General features: G+C 46.6%; 1 protein-coding gene across 4 annotated transcripts in view; it reads left to right on the forward strand.

The window, feature by feature from the left end:
• DDHD1 (DDHD domain containing 1) overlaps nucleotides 1-20,974 on the forward strand; it is a 1,509,354-nt gene that overhangs the window by 550,381 nt on the left and 937,999 nt on the right. For all 4 annotated transcript variants that reach the window (XM_069637585.1, XM_069637586.1, XM_069637589.1 and 1 more), the window contains 2 exons: nucleotides 2,394-2,522; nucleotides 18,917-19,064. In XM_069637585.1, coding sequence (XP_069493686.1) covers nucleotides 2,394-2,522; nucleotides 18,917-19,064 — 277 coding nt within the window. The remainder of the gene's footprint in view (nucleotides 1-2,393; nucleotides 2,523-18,916; nucleotides 19,065-20,974) is intronic.

Genomic DNA, 20,974 nt, shown 5'->3' on the forward strand with positions numbered 1-20,974 from the left:
TAAGGCACTTAAAAGAATAGAGCACAATCCGCTGTGTAGCATGAATAGTGTCTGGGACTGGGATCATTTGCATATTTTAAGTTAACATTACAATATTTTTTAGCTAATTAATAGAGAACTTGTGTGAAGAACCAAAGTTAAGGGCCAGCCGTCACTGAGTTCACACTTTGCTTAGGCATTGTATTGTGCCCACCATATCACTTCAATTCATAGCTACACATTCATATCGGATACTGTCCTCTTATGGTTGCAGCTGTGCCACAGCCTTCCTCCAACTGCCCTTCTGTTTGTTGTGCTATGTGCACTGTAACATCTTCTCAAGGAAGTGCCTCCCACGATATTTGTGGATGTGCACAACCTCCAGCTGTCACCTGTGCCCAAAAAGCGAAGACCGGAGAGGGGGGCCCATATGCGGCTATGCGTCAATCACATAGCACATTGCAGCCCTAAGACACACTGAGAGGAGTCCCCCATGGGACCACAAGACTGAGAGACTTGAAAGGGGATGGTAACCCCAAATGGAACTTCACTTACCTTAGTGGGAGCCTGGAAGGGCCCCCCCTAACATGAACTGGAGCAATGTACAATACAGGCCGCCATTATTGTTAGCGTTCCCATGGTGAGAAAAGGGTTGGGGCTTAACCTGCCATTCCAAGACTATCATTTGGAAGTCCTCCCAGACAGGGAACATGGGGTTTAAGTGGTAGGGACAGAATACCAATCATTAGACAGGAAGTGGGATTAGAAGCCTCCAGCAAGCAGGAAGGTGTGGGTTGTTCAGGTGAGATCCGAGGAGATCGAAGGCGCAGACCAAAACCTCAGCCAGTGAAAGGATGCTGGATAGGACAGTAGTGAAGATTCTTTGAACAGGTAAAGTGTTCGTGAGTGCAAGTATAACTGCAGTTCATGTGGGTGTGGAAGAATAACAAAGTATGGTCAGGTAAGATAGTGTAAGGGTTGAAGGTGAAGTGTTTAGAAGTGAATGAAGTAGTGTGGAGGAGAGAGCAGTAGTGTGGAGGCGTCAGGAGTACTGTGGCAACATCAAAGGGTGGAGGTGAGTGTGGGGTGGAAGAGATAGAGGAAAAAGTAATAGAAGCTGGAGTAAGAAGGGGCGAGGAGTCAGAAGGAGGAGAGTAATGAGTAGACCAGCAAACAGTGAGAGGGAATGTAAGATTTGGGCATGAAAGCAAGAAGACAGACTCTAGCTGAGTGCCTCGAAGGCTAAATCCCCATTTCCCTGTATTGTATAAAACAAACCCATTGATAGAGTAGGGAAAGATCAAAAGTACCTGAGGGAGTTTCGTAAAATACGGCCACGTGCCTTTAGTTTAATATCCGTTTAGTCCATTGGCGTACTCATAGCAAAACTAACTGTGGGCTAGATTTACAAAAGCGTTTTAAAATGTACTTTGTAAATTAGGGCCTGTATCTACTAACTGGGGCTAAGGACGCCTGCGTTGGGGAGGAGGTGCTCCATGCTACTTGCGCATTCTTTCCTCGTTTTAGAGCAGGTAAGTGACTGTAATGCTGTCTGCTGCCAGCCCCCAACTGAAGCCCACACTCATTACTTGACTTCGGCTGGTCTGTTACCTTTTCTGTAACTACTGAGAGTCTCTCACAGTATCCATTCATTTCTTCTGGCTCCGGCAAGTCGACTGCCTGTGTTCCTTCAGCTGATCTGTTTTAATTTGCTGCTTCTCGTGACTGAAAGGTAGTTTTGTTGCTGTGTGCATTTCTGCTGTTTCTCGTGTGCAAGAAGCATTGTCTTCACCAAATTTGGGAACATCTCTTGGCCCTGAAGTAACCACTTTTTATTTGTATTACTAGGAAGATTTCACACTTGTTCTCAACTGGCCATGGTGTGAAGTGCTTTTCTTTTTGCTGCCCCTTGTAAGCACCTACTTCATCAATCACAAGGCTGACCTCCCCAACTTCTGACCTCTAGGTGCTTTCTCTAAAAGCAATGCTTTTGCTGCATTGTTTACAAATACTCAGAACAACTTAAATAATATAAGTTATTTATTGTTAAGAATGGTTGCTATTACCCTGAAAGGTGTGGTGACGCAAGCACTCTTTTGTTGTGAATCCTTTGTATTACCAGAGTTTATCCATTTTGACTGCTCTGTTCAAGGCTTAATTACACCAGTAGGTAACCCTTTTTTATTTTTATAAAGATGTTTACACAGTTGGACCTATTCCCGGCTGTGCACATGAGGGTTGATTTGCTTTTGGACTTCTCAATAAGTTGTTATAGAAATATGTGTAGTTTTCAGTGCCATGGTTCATAGAATATACATTTCAATTTTTGGCTTTTATAGCTCGACAAACTTCTGTTTTGGGCATAAATGTACTATTTCATTTATTATATATTTGTAATTTATTTTGGATTGCAGCTGTTCACAGTTTAAAGTTGAGCCGCAGCCACGTGGACTGGCACAGTGTGGATGAAGTATACCTTTATAGCGATGCTACTACATCGAAAATTGCAAGAACTGTTACACAGAAGCTTGGGTTTTCCAAAGGTAATATCTTGTACTTCATACTTATAAATACCATAACCTATTGTTTCTTGGGTGTTCATATTCAAAATACATAATACAACAAGATGGCATGTGTGATAACTTGTACTTTATCTACCTTAAATGATCTAATCCCGTAATATTCATTATTGTGCATATGTTTATATTCAGCACTTTGTGTTGCAAGTTTACAATTCAAGTGAAGGATGTCTAGATTCTGTAGAAAGATTTGCTAAACATCTTCAATTAGGTACATCATGATTACACATATCGAGGGGCAAGAATTCAAATGTTCAGTAATGTATAAAAAAAAGTATATTTAATGTCCCCATGTGTGCGCAGTTTCAGAAACATTTTGCACTGCTGTTAGCTACCTACAGGTATGTATATTTACAATTCTGGGCCCCACCTCCAGTATAGGAAAGCAAACCTTCCTTTAGAGTATTCTTTGAGAAAATTTGGCATGTTCATCTTACACATTTTTCCAGTATTACTTATACCATTTTATAAGATCTAGCAATTTTAAAGTGTTTCCCACATTCACATTAATCAGGTTTGCCAAAATATCTTTAAAGGTAGGCTCAGAGATTTGACTCTTTGTATTTGAACTGGGAGAATGCATTAGTGCAGTTCTTATTTGTTATTTTTATGAATACCTTTGTATGACTCAAATCTGATGCTAACCTGTTTAAAATTGGGCCTACATTTGTATAAACTAGCATTGGCAAATACAACAGTTTTGGCTTTTGTGTTGATTTGGGTATAGGTCCTAGCAAGGCACTGCATAATAGTACTACATCGCTACAGCAGGAAAATGTTGTGTACCTGGATGTATTACAGCAGTTCCAGGTAAATCTAATATCTATACACAAGCAATCAATTTTGGCTTTTCCACTACATGTTTAACAGGATTTGAGTCCAGAGGACCGCTGCAAGAACACATATATTATTATGAAGCAAGTGGCCGAGAATATTTGTTTACACCAGTAGCACATTTACAACTGCATTTAAGCCATTAACTCTCAGAAAACGGCTAAGAATAGTTCTGACAAGCCCTATATAGCACAGAGTTTGGTGTTCCATCTTGATAGATCTAACTTAAAGAAATCCCATGAGCAATGTGGTTTGGGCAGGTAGTGGATGGGAATGGCCATGGGCAGGTGATGGGTGAGTAATAAGCCAAACAATGCTCACATGCTCTGTCTCCCTCACATCCCATCACCTTCCTATTAGTACTCCAATGCAAAGGTTTAGGCTTATAGGTGGCACTTACGCACCACCTAACAGCCAAAACTAAAAATTGATAAATTGAGGGAAACTGTCGAATTTTAATTTTGCACTGTCCTGCTAGTACTGATCCAAATTGAAAGTTAAAGGATATACGTGAATTGCACTTGTGCTTGGATTAGCCAACAGTGTATGCTCTTCTCTACTGAGAATGCACTAAAGGTAAAATAAAACTACTTGTTCCTTGGGTTGTAAGTCACCTAGGTAGATCCCAATTACATTTTAGTACTTAGTGCCATACCCGCAGAGAGTAGCCATTTGCATATCCGTCTACTCACATCTGTAACGGCAGTCCAACCAGAAATACATGGCAAATCACCTCTGTGTAAGAGTAGAAACTACAGATACATATACTTGTTTATCAGTGAGATGTAGTGCATCTGTAGGTACAGAGAGCCAGGTGCCCACCCTTTGGTTGCCCTTCCCATCTAGGGTGAAATTAGGTTATATTCCTCTACTGTGAACAAACTGAAGTGTAAATATTGGGATTAGACTGAAAAGCAAATTAATATTGTGCTATGGTATTGCACCAAGAGCAAAAACGTGATTGAAGAACCCTTGAATGAGTCACAGATGGTAGAACAAGCTGTTTTAGCATTGTTTGTTCTCAGCATGGTCTTTGCATTGTAGTAATCTTACGCTTTAATTTTCAGCATGCTACTCCCAGTTGTTGCACCATGAAAGGCAACAAAATGTCAGTCATGTAGTACAGTTTTCTACTTTTGTAAATAATGATCCCTGAAATCTCTTGGTGGGAACTTTTGCTGTATAGTCTGTTTACAGAATATATTTTTCTCTAGACATATGCTGTTCTGATTGTTCATTCATGTAAAAACGTGTACCATTTCTTCAGTCTTGTGGCAAGCACAAACCTCTCTACCAGACTTTTTTTTATGTGTTATGGCAAAAAGGATTCACGATATGTTTAGTTTGGCTAAAAAGTCCAGGAAACCATTTCTCAAGAAAAAAATGTATACAGTAAATATATTACCTATATTCAAACATTTTGTGAATCAACTAAAGTTAAAAACATTCTAGGATAATTGTACATTTATGGTATACATTCTCATCAATTGGTTTAAAATACCATGCAAACACAAAGGACATAATTATTATAAACGAGAATCCTGTAGCACATGGTACAACTATAAGACACATGTCCTATAGTAAAATATTCACTAATCACACTTTAAAACAGAGGATTTGGGCAGCTGTTTTCTTTTGTTCTAAGAAAGCAAGGTAGAAATTACTTTGTGTATCATTAACTCTCAGGGAAAGCTGCTTATCTCTAATTGGCAAACAGTGTTTCAATTTTGCTGCCATGCATGGCACAGGTGAAATGAATGCAGCACAGTGTGAACATGATATGATATGGCATTTATAACGCGCAGTGTTTCATGGCGCAACGAGGGAAGGGAGGGGGTAAAGAGGGAAGACCGAGACAACAATCCTACTAGGCCAGCTGTCATTCAGACCGCGCAAGTGCATGTGAAGGCAGAAAGTACGGGGAGCAAGGTGGAGGGGACAGTGCAGTACATGGGATAATAGAATAAATAAACAATAAGTAAAAGTACGGCCAGCTGGTGGCAAGTGCAAGGGTAAGTGCAGACATCGGGTGTCAAGTGCTGGTAGTGAGACTGTAGGGATACAGAAAAGAGTCCCCAAGTGCGGGGGTTGTAGGAAGGCGTGCAGGTGTGCGACTGGCGGGGGAGGGGACCAAGGCCTGAGATCAGAGGGTGGCCAGGTAACCAGTGCAGTTTCAGTTTCAGCCAGGAAAGTCAGCAGGGGAGAGGAGGAGAAAAAGCAGAAGCAAAGAGAAAGGTTTTGAGGTGCTTCCGGAACTGCAGATGATTCTCCTCAAGTTTCAGGGAGGCTGTTCCAGAGGGAGGCCTCAGCCGAAGAAAGATATCTACCACCAACTCATTGCTTGGAGAAGCAACCGATCCTGAGGGAGTTGCAGGCGGATAAGCAAAGAGCTTGAGAAGGAAGATATTTATGAAGAGAGAGTTGATGATATTGAGGCCCCAGGCGTCGGAAGGCCTTGTGGACAATGCAGAGGGTTTTGAACTTAATCCTCGCAGCCAACGGGAGCCAGTGCAGAGAGTTGAGTCCTGGAGAGATACGATCCCTGGGCTTGAGGCCAAGGACACGTCTCGTAGTCCTGTTCTGGATGAGTTGCAGATGGCTGGGAGTAGAAGCAGGCAGATTTAGAAAGAGGCTGTAGCAATAGTCCAGCCTAGAGAGAACCAGAGCTCTGGAGACCGTGAGCTTCTGGGGGAAGGAGAGGAAAGGAAAAATACCTCTGAGGAGGTGCAGCTGGTAATGTGACTTCTTAGAGACGTCAGAGATGTCAGGAGAGAAGGAGAGTGTGGAGTCGAAGATGACTCAGGTTTTTAGCCTCACTGGTGGTAACAGGAAGAGGGCCAGGAGAGGCCGGCCAGAGTGTGTCAGGAAAGGAGAGGGCGGGTGTGCCGTTGAGGAGAATCTCAGTCTTACTGGCATTAAGGCAGATATCATTGGCGGCACACCACTCTTGGATGGCGGACAGACAGTCGAAGATGAGATGGCTGAAAATGAGCGTCATCTGCATAGCACTGGAAATTTGGGTAGAACGCAGCAATGCAGTGGGCAAGAAGAGCCAAGTATTGGTTGAACAGCCAGGGAGAGAGGTTAGACCCCTGGTGAACACCACAGGTAGCGATAGAGGAAAGGAAGGATACAAGTTGAACCTGGGAGGGTCGATCGGAGAGGAAAGAAGTCAGCCACGCCAGGACCTGACCAGTGATACCCAGGTTATCACAGACACTGTTGAGCAGGATGGCATAGTTGACCGTGTCAAAGGCAGAAGAGAGATCAAGTAAGATGAGGACATACAGGGTGTTGGAATCAAGGTTGGAGAGCAGGTCTTGAGATTGGATCTTGATATTTCTTGCCAAGGCCTACACAAAGAAAGTCTGTTGCAAACTATTTTAAGTACAGCAACAAGTTATGAGCAATGTTTAGTTTGTGTTGCCCACTACATTTAAGAAATGTGGAAATGAGAGACCAACAGTGGGAACAGGCAATATTGTGACCTGAGCGTCTAGCTTCTCTGACGCTGGCAGAATCTAGGTTCACCAGCGTCGATGATAAGGAGCAATCAGCAGATTTAATATAGCCCCAACTTCCCTGAATCTTCTGGAATCCCCCGTATGGCTCCCATTAGTGAAATGAGTGCTGCAGAGACGGTATACCGTGGAATAATAAGGGCCCAGGTAGAGCGGGCAAGTGACTACAGGAGACGTGGAGAAGCGAGGTGTTGGTTGGTGGCCGCGGCGTGAAAAACTCCTCTGGGAGGGATGCACAGATTGTCAGTGACGTGCCTGTTGGGAAAAGCGGGACCAGTTTCCCCAGTGTTGCATAGCTTCACCAGGAGGGACAGAGGAGTGCAGATGTACGCGAGCCCAAGCAGAGCGAGCACCACAGACTAGAGTAGAACAAAGAGGCATTGAAGGGTGAAAGATGAGCGCGGTAACACTGCAAGATCAGCAACATCAAGCAATGGGGAAACGTTCACAGTTGGTGTGGCTACGCCGTCCCTGCTGATAGAAGGCAGCATCAGGAAAATGTGGGCTGCAAACAGATGAAATGAATTGTTCCTTGCTGGGGGAGTAGCTGCTCCGTGACAATAAGACTGTGAGAACAGGTTGGGGGTACATTAAAAGGTCTATGCCTTTTCCTTATTTATTTTTTTTACTTTCATTTATTGCAAGTTTTCATTCATCAGAAACAGTAACTGATATGGACAAGGAGATCAAACTGCCGTGAACAACCCTTTGTACCCACACCCCCCCCCCCCATCTCTCAAATGTGAACATAATACTGCCCCCTTCCCCCTCCCCCAAACCTCCCCCGGCCCCTGTCGTCCTCAGCTAAATGAAACCAGTATTAGGAACCTTCGGTTGAGTTGGGATGGCAGTTATTATATAAATATAGCACAGATATATCCTTGGCCGCCTCCTCAACCTAGTCAGTACTCCCTCCACTTCCTGCAACCCAAAAAAAATCAAGAGGGGAGTTTTGGTTCGGTGGATCCCCTCTAATTCTTTAATCCATCCCAGTACTTCATCCCAGAACACTTTTATTTGAGGGCATCCTCACCACATATGCCAGTAGTCCGCTCTGGCCCCGCATGAGCACCAACAAACAGGTCTCACTGTCTGAAACATCTTGGAGAGCTTGACCGGGTCATATTGCCATCTATAGAGGAGCTTGATAGCATGCAATTTGTATTGGCTCGAGATAGATACCTGAGCGGCCCCTTTACTTAATCGTCACCAAAGGTCCGGGTCTATTTCCCTCTCCTTGTCTCTTTTCCGCATTCGTCTCAATTTCTCAGTAGACCTGGTCCCCGCCACCACCAGTTCCCCAAACATAGCCGAAATCAAGCCTTTCATTTACGTAGCTTTGTCTGAGTTTATCAAAGGGAGTAAGGTCCCTCTGTATTCCATCCTTACATTTTTTCTCCTTCATTACCCCCTTTAGCTGAAGGTATGAAAAGACAGAGAGCGTACCAATGCCCCCTCCAAGTCTGTTATAGTGATTAATTTGCCATCCCTCCACAGTTGGCGAACTCTTTCTAGACCTGCCTCTAACCATGATTCAAATCTTTCAGGGTTCGGTATCTCATCTCTTACCCCGGGCGCCCACAGGTGGCTCATGAGGTCGGGGGGGCCATGTCGCTACCCTATGCATTTCCGCACTCTGTCGTCATATGTCCCATATGGTTCCCAGAATCGGGTGGACCCTTATTCTATGGGGAGCATGCTTCTTGGCACCCACAGCCATAACCCCACAGTGGCGGGGGACAGATAGATTGTTCAGGCTGACCCATTGGAAGGCCCTCTGCATTCTAAGATGGGGTATGAGGACCCTCAGCTGTGATGCTTTGTAGTAGAGTTTCATATTCAGGAGCCCCACTCCACCCCTTTCTTTCGGTAAGGTGAGAGCCTCGAAGGATATTCTTGCTTTTTTCAACTGCCAGTGGAATCTCAACATCGCCACCTTTATCTCCCGGAAATAGGCCTCAGGCACCCGGATCAGGAGCATCTGAAATGCATAAAGGAACGGTGGGAGGCAAACCATCTTAAGAGCATTGAGGCGGCCGAGCCATGATATGGTCAGTTTTCCCCATCTTAACAGATCAGCCTGAAATCTAGCCATGAATGAGGGGAAGTTGGCGTCCAAGGCCTCCCGTGTCCCTTGTGAGGTTGATCTCCAAGTATCTCAGCGTGCCCAGGTTAACCAGTATCCCCAGTGAGGTAAACCTACCTGTGTCTCTTTCCCTGTCCTTATCCAAAGGGAAAAGGACTGATTTAGCACGATTGATCTTAAAACCGGAGAGGGCTCCATACTGCTCAAGCAACCAGAGATCTCGAGGTATGGAGGCTAGGCGGTTCCTCGTGTGCAATAGCAAATCGTCAGCATATAATGCAACCTTGTAAATCACTCCCCCACCATGATTCCTTCTACCAGGGGGTCTTCTCTGATCCTCTGGGGTAGGGGCTCCAAGGAGAGCGTGAATGGATTTTGGGAAAGGGAGCAACCCTGTCTCGTACCCCTACTCAGGGCAAACCAACGGGAGTACCCACTATTCACTGCCACCTACGCCTGGGGGGGATGAAATTAAATGAAATGATATTTTATTTATATTGCGCTCGCACACAAGTTTTTCAGAGCTCGACCAGGCAAAGGGAGGGGAACACGGGAGAACAAAAACAACGATCTTTCTAGGCCCAGTGACATTGAGAACGCGCAAGTGCATGGAAGGGGAAAAGTTCATGGAAGAGGAAAGTGCAAAACAGAGGAGAGAACAGAATACATAAAAATAAATAATTAAAGGTGGTAGTGCAGCCAGCAAGTGGCAAGTGCTAGGTTATGCAGATAGGGTGCAGAAGAGAAGTGGGTGGGGGACTGTATGGGTACAGATGGAGACCCTAGTCCAGGGGGTGGTCAGGAGGCAGTACAGGAGGGTGACAGGGTGAGCAGGTTCCTGGGCCCAAAGGACAGAGGGTGGTCAGGTGAACGGTGCTGAGAGAGAAAACAGATCAGCAGGGGAGAAGAGTGGAAAAGGCAGAAGAGAAGGAGGACTTGAGGTGCTTCCATAACTGGAGCCGGTTCTCCTCAAGTTTCAAGGTGGCAGGGAGGCTGTTCCAAAGGGAGACCCCAGCTGAAGACAGAGATCTACCCCCAGCGTGTTTCTTTGAAAAACGACTGACCCTGAGGGAGTTAGAGGTAGAGGAGCGAAGGGCTCGAGAATGAAGGTATTTACGGAGGGATAGTTGAAGGTATTTTGGACCCAGGCCCCAGAAAGCCTTGTTGACAATGCAGACTGTTTTAAATTTAATCCTTGCATCCACTGGGAGCCAATGAAGGGATTTCAAGGCTGGAGAGATACGATCCCAGGCCTTTAGGCCAAGGACAGGTCTTGCAGTCCTATTCTGGATTAGTTGAAGAGGGCGGAGAGTGGAGGCAGGAAGATTTAGAAAGAGGCTGTTACAGTAGTCCAACCTAGAACGAATCAGAGTTTGGTAGACAATAAGCTTCTAAGGGAAAGAGAGGAAAGGCAGAGTACCTCTGAGGAGGTGTAGTAAGAAGTTTGATTTTTTTAGAGATGTCGGAGATGTGTGCAGAGAAGGAGAGTATGGAGTCAAAGATGACACCAAGGTTCTTGGCCTCACGTATGGGTAGGAGGTGGGCCAGAGAGTGAGGGAAAAGGATGGTGCAGGTGTACAAATGAGGAGGATCTCAGTCTTTTTGGCATTTAGACAAAGGTCTTTGGCGGCACACCAATTTTGAATGGCGATTAGGCAATCGGAGATGAGGGAAGGAGAGGAGGTGGCTGAAGGAAGCCTGAAAATGAGTTGGGCGTCATCAGCATAGCACTGGAAATTAGAGCAGAACAAGGAAATGCAGTAGGCGAGAGTTGCCAGGTATTGGTTGAAAAGACAGGCCGGGAAATGGCATAAACTGCCATTATTCCCCGCCTGATCTTAGTTCCTAGGCCTACCTTAACAAGCCCTTCTTTGAGGAAGGCCCACTGCACCCTATCAAACGCCTTCTCGGCACCCACCCAGAGGAGGCCTGGGTCTCCCGCCATCCCCCTAGCTTCATAGATCAGGTGCAGGGTTTTCCTCATTGTTTCCACCCCCTGCCTTCCCTTAATGAAGCCCATTTGATCCGGGTGGATTAATTTGGGCATATACCCCTCAAGTCTTGCCGCCAGTTCCCTTGTATACATTTTGGTGGCAATATTCAGGAGGGAAATGGGGCAATAGGATCTGCACAGCTGGGGGTCCCTGCCCTCCTTGTGTATGACTGTTATTAGTGCACTTGAGAAAGTTACCGGGGCTTCTACCATGAACGGGGATTAGGAGGGTAATGAAGGTCTTATAAAAGCCTGCAGAGAAACCATCTTCCCTAGGGGCCTTTTCCAACAGTAATTTCGCCACTGCCTGCTTAATATCTTCAGCTGTTATTGGGGCCTCTAGTGCCTCGGCTTCCTGAGGGGACAGCCTAGGCATCCGGGTTTCAGCTAGGTATACTGTTGTATCTCTCGTCTCTGGCTAGCCTCTGTTCTGTCCACATTTTCATAAAAAGAAGCAAATGCTTCTTGAATCCCATCTGACCCTGGGACCTGTGTATTCTCCACCCCTTCCATAGCCTCCACCCACCTTTCAGCCCTTTTTCCCCTCAGCCTGGCGGCCAGCAGTGGGTCCGCCTTATCGCCTTTCTCATAAAACTTTTGTTTCAGGGACTGCAGTTTTCTGATTATTTCACCCTCCTCTAAGAGTCTAAGCTCTTCCCTTTTCCCTCTTGCCTCCACAACCCGCTCTTCCCGCCCCTCGGTGGCTTCACAAGCCCTTTTGTCGAGTTGGAAAATCTCTGCCCTCAGCCTGTTTTCCATTAATGCCCGCTCCCTCTTCTTCCTAGCCCCTTCCCTGATCATGATCTCCTCCATGTCCCCTTCCCCGCTTCCCACACCACTCTCCTCGAGACCTCTCCCGTATTGTTTGTTTTAAAATATTCCCAATTTCATTGGCCATTTCCGCGTTGAACACCAGATTGTTCCATAGGGATTCATTACATCTCCATTTGGACCTCCTGGGTGCCAAGCCTTGCCAATTCAGGTCCACTGTTACCAAATCGTGATCTGACCAAGTGATCGGGGAGATCTCAGCACCCAATGCTTCTTCCCATAGGCCCCTTGAGATCTACATGTAATCGATTCTGGTGAAGGTACCATGCGGGGCTGAGTAAAAAGTGTACCCCCTTTCATTTGGGTGCAAGTGACGCTGTATGTCCGCAACCCATGAACCTCCAATGTTTCCCGGCCAACCGTACTTGTCTGTATAGCTTAGCATTGACCCATATATTGAAATCTCCCAGAACTATGTGCCCAGAGGCTACCATTATTATCTTCAGGAGAGTTTTCTTCAGAAACCTCAGTTGACCCTGGTTCAGGCCATAGATTGTGGCAAATGTGAACCCTACTCTTCTTATGGTAGCGGAAACCTGGAGTGCTCCACCCTACACATCTGTCCACACCTTCGAGATCGCCATTCTAAGCCCCTTATGAGAATTCCCACTCTTGCTTTTCTCAAGGGCCCAGACCCCCAATATTCCTGTCCTAGAGCACCACTGGGGACCCTCCGCTCCTCCCCTCTGGCATATTTAGTCTCCTGGAGGAACATTACATTGAGGCCCGCCCTTTGGAACTCCCTAGCCAACAGGGCCCTTTTTGTGGGTTAGTTCATCCCCTTGTCATTCAAAGTACCCACCCCCAAGTGACCTACCCTAGCCCTATCTGTAACTACAGCCATCCTGTTATTCCATACATATGGGTCTCCTTCGCAACCCGGGCAGCCGTGACCCGTCCACCCACCTCCCGACAACCAATGACCTCATCTTCAAGAAGACTCGAACCATGACCCCCTCCTGATTCTCCCTCCCCCCCCCAATCCACTCAACCAAACAAGGTGCCCGACTCCTCCCAGTTAACTTCACCAGGTTGAGGTCAGACCACCAGCTGGACCCGATTCCCCACAGGTCCCATGCCTTCAACATCACATTACCCATGCGCCCCCTCCCCCCACCACAACAGTACCTCAACTTTCCAGGCTTCAGCCTACTGCTGACCCACGGCCGCTGGCCCTATCCAAAAGAAATCGCTGTAACCTAATCCGTAGGGATAAAACTAGTCCCACATGAACTCCTTACAATAAAAAGGGGATCTCCCACTTCATATATCTTTTCCAGGTTGGAATTTCCGCTGTGGGTCAGGTATCTGCCACGGGCGACGTATTCAGTTTCCTATATTATCTGTATCCCAGCATCCAGCTATTTCTGGGTCGCTTTATCAGCCACTGCCTGCCCCCCTTCGTCTTCTCCCACCAGCTCCCCCGTGACCCTTCGAATGTCCTCCGTCATCAGTCTGTATTTACGCCCCTTAGCTTCATAGGGGATGGAGAACAGAAACCCCCATCTGCACCTTATTCCTTTCTCATTCAGCCACTACGTCAGGGACGTGCCCATCCTTCTCTTGTCTAGTGTCAGAGTATAAATCTTGGAAGATTGTCACTCTAGACGTGCCGTACATGACTGGGCCCCTCTGTTTAGCTTTCTCGTGGATTTTCACTTTATCGGCATAGTTATGAGACCGGGCGAGGACGGACTTTGGGCCTCCTACGCCCCACCCGCTCTGTGAATTCTCTCGATCTTCCTTTCATCGATGGTGTCATCCTCAAAGACCAGTTTTGTGACTTTGTGTAATGTTCTCTTCAGGTCTGCCTCCGTCTCCCCTTCTCATCTGGGATTCCGAAAAGCCTTAAATTATTCCGCCTCTCGCGGTTTTCTAGATCGTCCATTTTCATTCTGACCTCTTCCTCTCGTCTCTCTATTTCGGACATCAGCATGTCCATTTGGGTCTCTAGGGTGTCGAGGGAGGTCGGATTGTGCTCAACTTCCTCCAGCTTCTCCTCCATTTTGATCTATTCTTTGGGTGATTTTGCCCGACTCCCTATGTCCGCCCACATGTTCCTGATTTCTTCCATCAAAGCGGCAACATTTTTTTTAGTGGCAGCAGATTCCTCTGGGGAAGTAGCCATGCTGGGCTCCGCTAGGACTCCAACTGCGGGGCGGCCAGGTGCCTATTTGTAGGCCAACTTCAGTCTCGCCTCCATGCATGTCTTCCTGCTATTCAGGATATTTCTCCCCTTGGGCACCCCCACCCATTCACAGTGGGTGACCATGTTTGGTGCTCTCCTTGCGTCCCTCCCTAGGGAGTACCTTCGAGTCACAGGGTGTCATTTGTGTCTGAGGCCCGGCAGGTGGGCACACACCCCGGAATTGGGGGCCCTCACCTCCCTGCGCTTGCCCGGTGGATCTTCTACCGCCCTCTGAGGAGCGGGGGGTCCTCCACCATCAGTCTGTAGACCAGACCATCCACGAATCTTAGTTGTCCACGTGACCCTACTCCTCTTGTGGGGAGCAGGTTTGGAGGCCCTTGTTGAACTAGGGGGTCGCCCTTTCTCCTTTCGGTCCCAGGCTTCTACCTTTCGGCCGCCCACAGCCCACAAAGTTGCTCCAGAATAGGTTCTTATCTGCTGGGGTCCAGCACCAATCGAGGGTCTAAAACCTCCCTCAAAAAAAGCTCCTTTGTGGATGGATTCTTCTTGATGTGCCCCTGTGGGGTCTACTTCCTCCCTGGGTGGCATTGGTGTGGCATCACACACTGCCTCACTGAATATTGTCAGGGCCTGTGCCAGCACCTCCTTCCACCATCAGGTGGTGTTGCCCCCTGATCTTGTTGAGGCACTTGCCCACTTCCTTCAGTGCTGTATGCCCAAGAGCGCTGACCTCCGCGGCTCCCCCAGGCGGCTCGGCACTTTCCTTCGCGTTGCCTGCCTCGCTGGGCAAGCGGTGGGGAGGGGGGGGGAGTGGGGTCCTACGGCACACTCGATGATTGAAACTGTGGGGGTACCAATTCACCTCCCCACTTGCCCCCGGTCTGTCTCCCACGCTCCTCCAAGCTCCGGGCTAGGCAGCGGGGTCCACCGAAGCACACACTTATTGAAGCGGGTGGGGGGGCACTTTCTCCCCTCTCATCTTGCCCCGGGTCCGTGTCCGTCATTCCTCCCGTTCGGGCTGCAGTCACATCTGCAGGCCAAGTCCCCCCTCCTCGCGCAGCGCCACAGCGGGATTCCTCGCCTTCTTTTCCACTGGTCACACAGGTCGGCGGTTCTCTGGGAATCCGGGGCCGATTTTGTCAGTTCTTGCTGCTGCGGGTGAAGTGGGGGCTCACTGCTTCACTTGTCTGGGTTGCGGGATGGGGGGACGGCAAAGTGGGGGCTTGGGTCATTTTATGGGCCCAAGAGGGAGGAGGATTACGCTAAGGCTACCAGCATCTGCGCGCCCCCTGGTGGCCTCGCAGGCCGATGCCTTTTATAGGCAATCTCTCTCAGGGGAGGATAGCGTGCAAGACTTGGCTGACCAATATATATACACTTTCATACCCCTATTACGCTCCCTACGAAGGTGCAGCGGGTTGGCCATCTGTGTTTATAGGTGCTGGCAAAATGAGCTTGTGCTGACTTCCCCTTCTGCCACTGATATCATGGCTGTTGGCTGTAGATAAGAGTGCAGGCTGGAGGAGTTGCACTTCATATGTAAATTGAGTAGGTCCACCAATGGGGGATTGTGGGGCTTACGCCATCGGTCACCAGGAATCGTGTGGCTTCTGGGTTTTGACAGAGGATTGGAAGACCCTGTGCCAGATGTGCCTGAGACAGTCAATATTGGAACTCCACAAATATAGAAGAGAAATAGTTGGAGACAGTTAAGGAAACTGAACCACAGTTACCACTACAACAGTTGCAGGGAGATGCTCCTCCCACAAGGGCGGATATGAATGTACTCCTTGACGAAATTAGATCGTGCTTGAGGACATCCAGAAATCCAAACCTCCCTGAAAGAGAGCTCTAACCGAGTAGATAAAGCAGAGGAGAAGAGTGAGGCTTTGGAGAGTAACTAACTGGCAGTGTACATTTTGGAGATGAGACTGGATGCGTAAATAAATGATCTAGAGGTAAAAGAGTATATCATGACCCTCAAAATGGACAACTTAGAAAACTGAGAGCAGAGAGTAAATATTCATATAATCTGAGTAAGAGAAGAGGGGGCGAGAGCCGCCAAGGATTGGAACCGAAGGTTAAGAAGGTATTGAAAGCCCTCTTTGATGAAGAAGGCAAGGTTGAGAGATCCTTCACTTTTGATGCAGGCAAGGTTGAGAGATCCTTCACTTTTGATACAATCAATATTGGCAAAATGACACTACTACAGAGACAAGGTAGATATGTTTGCCAATATCTAGGTGCACTCTGATTGGTGTTATGAGGGCTAGAGTGTTAGTATTTACCAAGATCTGTTATCCTTTATCTTGATGAAGCGAATGAATTCAAAGCCCTTACAACTTGGCTACAAGAAAAAGGAGTGAAGTGTGCATATGGGGGTATCCCTTTTGTCTTGAATTTTGACATTGGCAGTGAAAACTATCATACCACAAACGGAGAGGAAGCAGAGCTCCCTTCTCAGAGCCTGTACACACACCAAGTTTCCATTATCACAGAAGACTCCACTCTAGGATAGGGAGCGACTCTAGACCAACTGGAGGTGTTGGATCTTTGATCTCATGCAGAATTGAAGGAACACATAAATTATGGTACAGCTAAATAAGCCCAGGTGTTGTTTGCTGGGTCCGCTTCTCCTCTCTGCAAGCTCTATTAGACATGAGGTAAATCACTCTGGTGAACTGACTTTTTATCCTTCTTCCTCTCCACCTGAAGCTTAAAATTGTCCGGCTCCTAATGGTCCAGGACACCCTCTCCTTGTTCGGGATTGGTTCCAGGCTGGGAATTCCAAATACTCCAGTTTCATATGCTTCGCTCTACTGAGATCGAAGCCTGTTCTTGCTGTGTTAAGTCTGGGCCTTCGCCATTCGGCTCTGGTAGTTCTCATGAGTGATTGTTGGTAAGGAAGAAAGGGTTCATCCTTTACCATTCTTTATGGCAAAGAAAACGTTTGCTCGTTTTCCTACAGATTCCCTGCTGTCCTAGATTTGCTTTCCACCATTGTGCATGAGTTGTCTTGACTCTGAGATGAGACGTAACGTCCTTTGGCATAATTCTTCATCTGGGTCTCTGGTCCCAGGCAACCCAGCATGCCCCATTCCAGCGTAGTTCGCCTCCCAGCCGTCAGTGGGAGCCACCGCCAGTTCAGCAGTCCCTTCTACTCTTCCTCTGCGTCCTGGATCTTCAACCACAGACCATCCGCCATGCCCTTTTTACGGCACAGTATCTGCTTCAGAGCAGTCTCCTCTGGCTGTGGCCGCAGTCTCTCCGGCAGCACCTACTGCTCTTTCTTGAGGCCTAATACTCCTCTCCTGACACCTTTTTAGAGTTGTCGCAAAGAAAAGACTGCATATCCATTGCACTGACTAATTGGAATACTGTAATATTCCCTACCTATGCCTTCACAAGGCTTCAATATGGCAAAACCAACTGATTCATAACTGTGTAGCAAGACTGTTCTTCCGACTGAAACCCTGAGATTTAATTTACTCCAGGCTGAAAGCTCTTCCTTGCCGGTCTGTTGAAGTCGGGATCAAGTTTAAAACGATATGCATTTACATTGTGCAGCGTAATATGTAGTACAAACGTGTAGGTAGGAAAGACTGGTGTTTTAGAAGCGCCATGAATGCGTTAGGCACATACACATGCACACGTACACCTCCCCTCTTAATACAACCCTCCTAGGTAAAGAGATTTTTTTGATTTTTCTTACTTTTAGTAATTCAAGTTACTATAGATTAAACAAATCATAAACTTATTCTAAAGTCTCCTATAGAAGTATTTGGACACCCACATTTTAAATGTAAATGTGCTCATAAAAGACAAATAAAACTCATGGTCTGTACCTTTGACCACTTTTAGATGTTTCTACTGTAGAGAAAGACTAATTTGATGTACCACAACTTTATAAGATCATGCAGCGATAGTGCGGTATTAAAATCTCAAAATCATTTCAGAAAATATTCTGCCTGATATGTACACATTGCATCCCAAATACCTATCCCCTTGCTAGACAAATGCACTCCAGGTCGGAATCACAGACCTGTGAAGGAAGCAGACCTATTTTAGCTCCTTTGCCTCCCTACAAATAAACTTGTGGATTGCCATCTCTAAAGAACTCATGAAAATAGGAACAATTCAAGTTAAATATTCAAGCTTTGGTTCACCTTTAACAATTCTTGAATGATCCTCCTCACCTGTATTTCCTGCATTTACCCATCACCCCCAGCCGGGTTGATTACCTATCCCACCCTCTGCACTTTAGACTTAGTTTGCAGTACCTCTCTGCTCCCTTCCCCACCTCATGTTCTTCCCCACTTTGCCCAGATGCTATGTCTACTGCCTCTCGTCTATGAGCATATATCACTCTCCAGTGTGCCAGTTATTTTTTCTTTTTTCCTGCTACCCTCCCAAGCACACTATTTTCACAAAACACAATGCTGACTTGCCTAATTATTCATTCTCACTAATTAGGACTTATTTTGTAATCACCTTCCTGCTATTTGCTACCATGTATACTATTTGATGGAAGATTTGGCCTCCATTTCATATTCATATGCATGTCTTTGCTTCAAAGTGGCTGCTAGTGCCTTTAATATTTCTCTCGTAGCTTTTAACCTGCTATTCAGACCTTGGTTTGCTGATAGCGCCTCTATATTAATGATCGTGATTTGTGCTTCATAATTTTTTCTATCGTGCCCCTTTGAATTTGATAAACATTGTAAATATTCTGATAGTTATCTTTGAATCAAACTCCTATTCAAAACCGCAGAGCATAATGGCACAAGCCATCTCTTGTCTGTCTTATAGGTCCGGTTTTTGCTGCCCTTTATCTGTATGGTGCTTTCATGCGTAGAACAATGTGGTGTTGCAGGGTTGTATACATGCCTATTTAATGTTACGTTTTGATTTAAAGTGTAGCTGATAGCATCTCTTTTTTTATAGCCTCCAGCAGTGGAACAAGGCTTCATCGTGGCTATGTGGAAGAGGCTACATTGGAAGACAAGCCTCCTCAAACAACACACATTGTGTTTGTTGTCCATGGAATTGGACAAAAGATGGACGAAGGAAGAATTATCAAAAATACAGCAATGTAAGTAAAACCTCTAGGAATATTTGATTGCCTTTAAATCCATGGTATTGAAAGTATGTTTAGGTCATTGACACAAACGTACTGTTTAAGTATTGTAGAGATAGATCTTAGAAGCAATTTAAAGTTTTGTGAATTTAGCCTTCAAAAAGTGGATTTTGGCTGTCGCAGCTCTTATTTATTGCTGTTAGATCCAGATGATGATTCTAAATGTTTACAGAATTTGGAGTTTAAGGGTGTGCTTGAGAGCCTGGCCAAGATGGTGGCACGTCTCGTGGCTACGCACCATCTTGCCAAAGTATTTAAATATCCTGCATTTATCCTGCAGAAATGATTTAAGTTAAGGATGCAGAGGACCATGATGACTTGTAGACCCTGTGGCCCTTGATAGAATTTCTGAACATGTCCTGAGTGATTGCTGTCTGTGAATTTTTGGGTTCCCCAGTGTAAGCAGTTTAGAGCGTGGTAGGCCCCTGGGACAGTACTGGCTTTTGAACATGGATTGTGGAAGATCGACCAGAGGCCGACTTGGGCATGCAGGAAGATACCCCGTCCGATAGTGGGTGATGCAACCATATACATTTGGTGAGGGTTGTTGGGTCCAGTACATAGCTTGGGTGGTGTTATGGGGAGATCTGCATCCTGCAAGTAGACAAGCCCTGGGACTGAGACCCGATCAGTGTGTGATGACTTCCATATTGTAACAGGCTCTCAATTTTATATTTAGTGCACTCCTCGGTGAGAGGCAGCAAAATTGCTGTGGGACAGGCAGGCACCCAAATGTTAGAACAGTTTATTTATCAGTTGCAGGGATTTTACACATGGGGAGCGTAAAAGTATGCAGATACTAAGGGCAATGTGAAACGTCTGACTCAGGAGATGGGCAAGAAGTCATATTGCAAGGGAGTGTTTTATTAAAATAAGGCCTGTCAGCACCCTACTTCTAGGAGGTTCTCTTCCTTATCTATGAAGATAATTTAAAAAGGGTGTGCGCTAGTATGTCTTACAACAGAACTCCATTCCCTGTCCATCCTAATCTAAAATGAGCGCTCTCCCTACCACTAATATAAAAGTGTTACATAAACTCAACCAGATAAGGGATTTCTCTCTCAACCTGAGAGGGGTGCCTGGTTTCTGACCACCACCCAAGTGTTCCTCTCGCTTCTCCCACGCCCTGTGCCTTTTCATACTTCTCAAAGTGACTCTTTATTTTTCCTCTTCTCTTGATGGTGGTTTGTTCCAGTTCTGCACACAAATTTCTCTTTCCGGCTATGTGCCTGGTTGTACAGTTCAAAGTGTTTGTTCCACTATTATGATATGATATGGCATTTCTAACGCACCTATACACAAGTGTTTCAAGGCGCGAGGAGGCAAGGGGGGGGGGGCAAGGAGAGACGGACAACGATCCTACTAGGCCAGGTGTCATTCAGATCGCGCAAGTGAAAGGGTAGAGGGGAAGGGAAAAAGTGCAAGGGGAAAGGGAGAGGGGAAAGTGCAGTACAGGGTTAGTAGAATACAAGATAAATAATAAGGGCCAGCTGGTGGCAAGTGCAAGGTAAGTGCCAGGAGGAGGTGCTGAAGGGATACAGAGACAGTCCCGCAGAGCAGGGGCTGCCAGGGAGGCAGTGCAGGGAAGAGTGGCTGGGCCAAGGACCGAGATCGGTGAGTGGCCCAGTTGCAGATTCGTTGCAGGTTCAGTGATTTTAGCAGGGGAGAGGGGGAGAGAAAGCGGAGGCAAAGAGGAAGGTTTTGAGGTGCTTCCGGAACCGGAGATGGTTCTCCTCGAGTTTCAGGGAGGCAGGAAGGCTGTTCCAGAGGGAGGCCCCTGCTGCGGAGAGAGATCTACCCCCAACTCGTTGCTTGGAGAAGCGGCTGACCCTGAGGGAGTTGGAGGCGGAGGAGCGAAGAGCTCG

This window comes from Ambystoma mexicanum, chromosome 14, assembly GCF_040938575.1.
Source record: "Ambystoma mexicanum isolate Mex_15411 chromosome 14, UKY_AmexF1_1, whole genome shotgun sequence".
NCBI classification, from domain to species: domain Eukaryota; kingdom Metazoa; phylum Chordata; class Amphibia; order Caudata; family Ambystomatidae; genus Ambystoma; species Ambystoma mexicanum.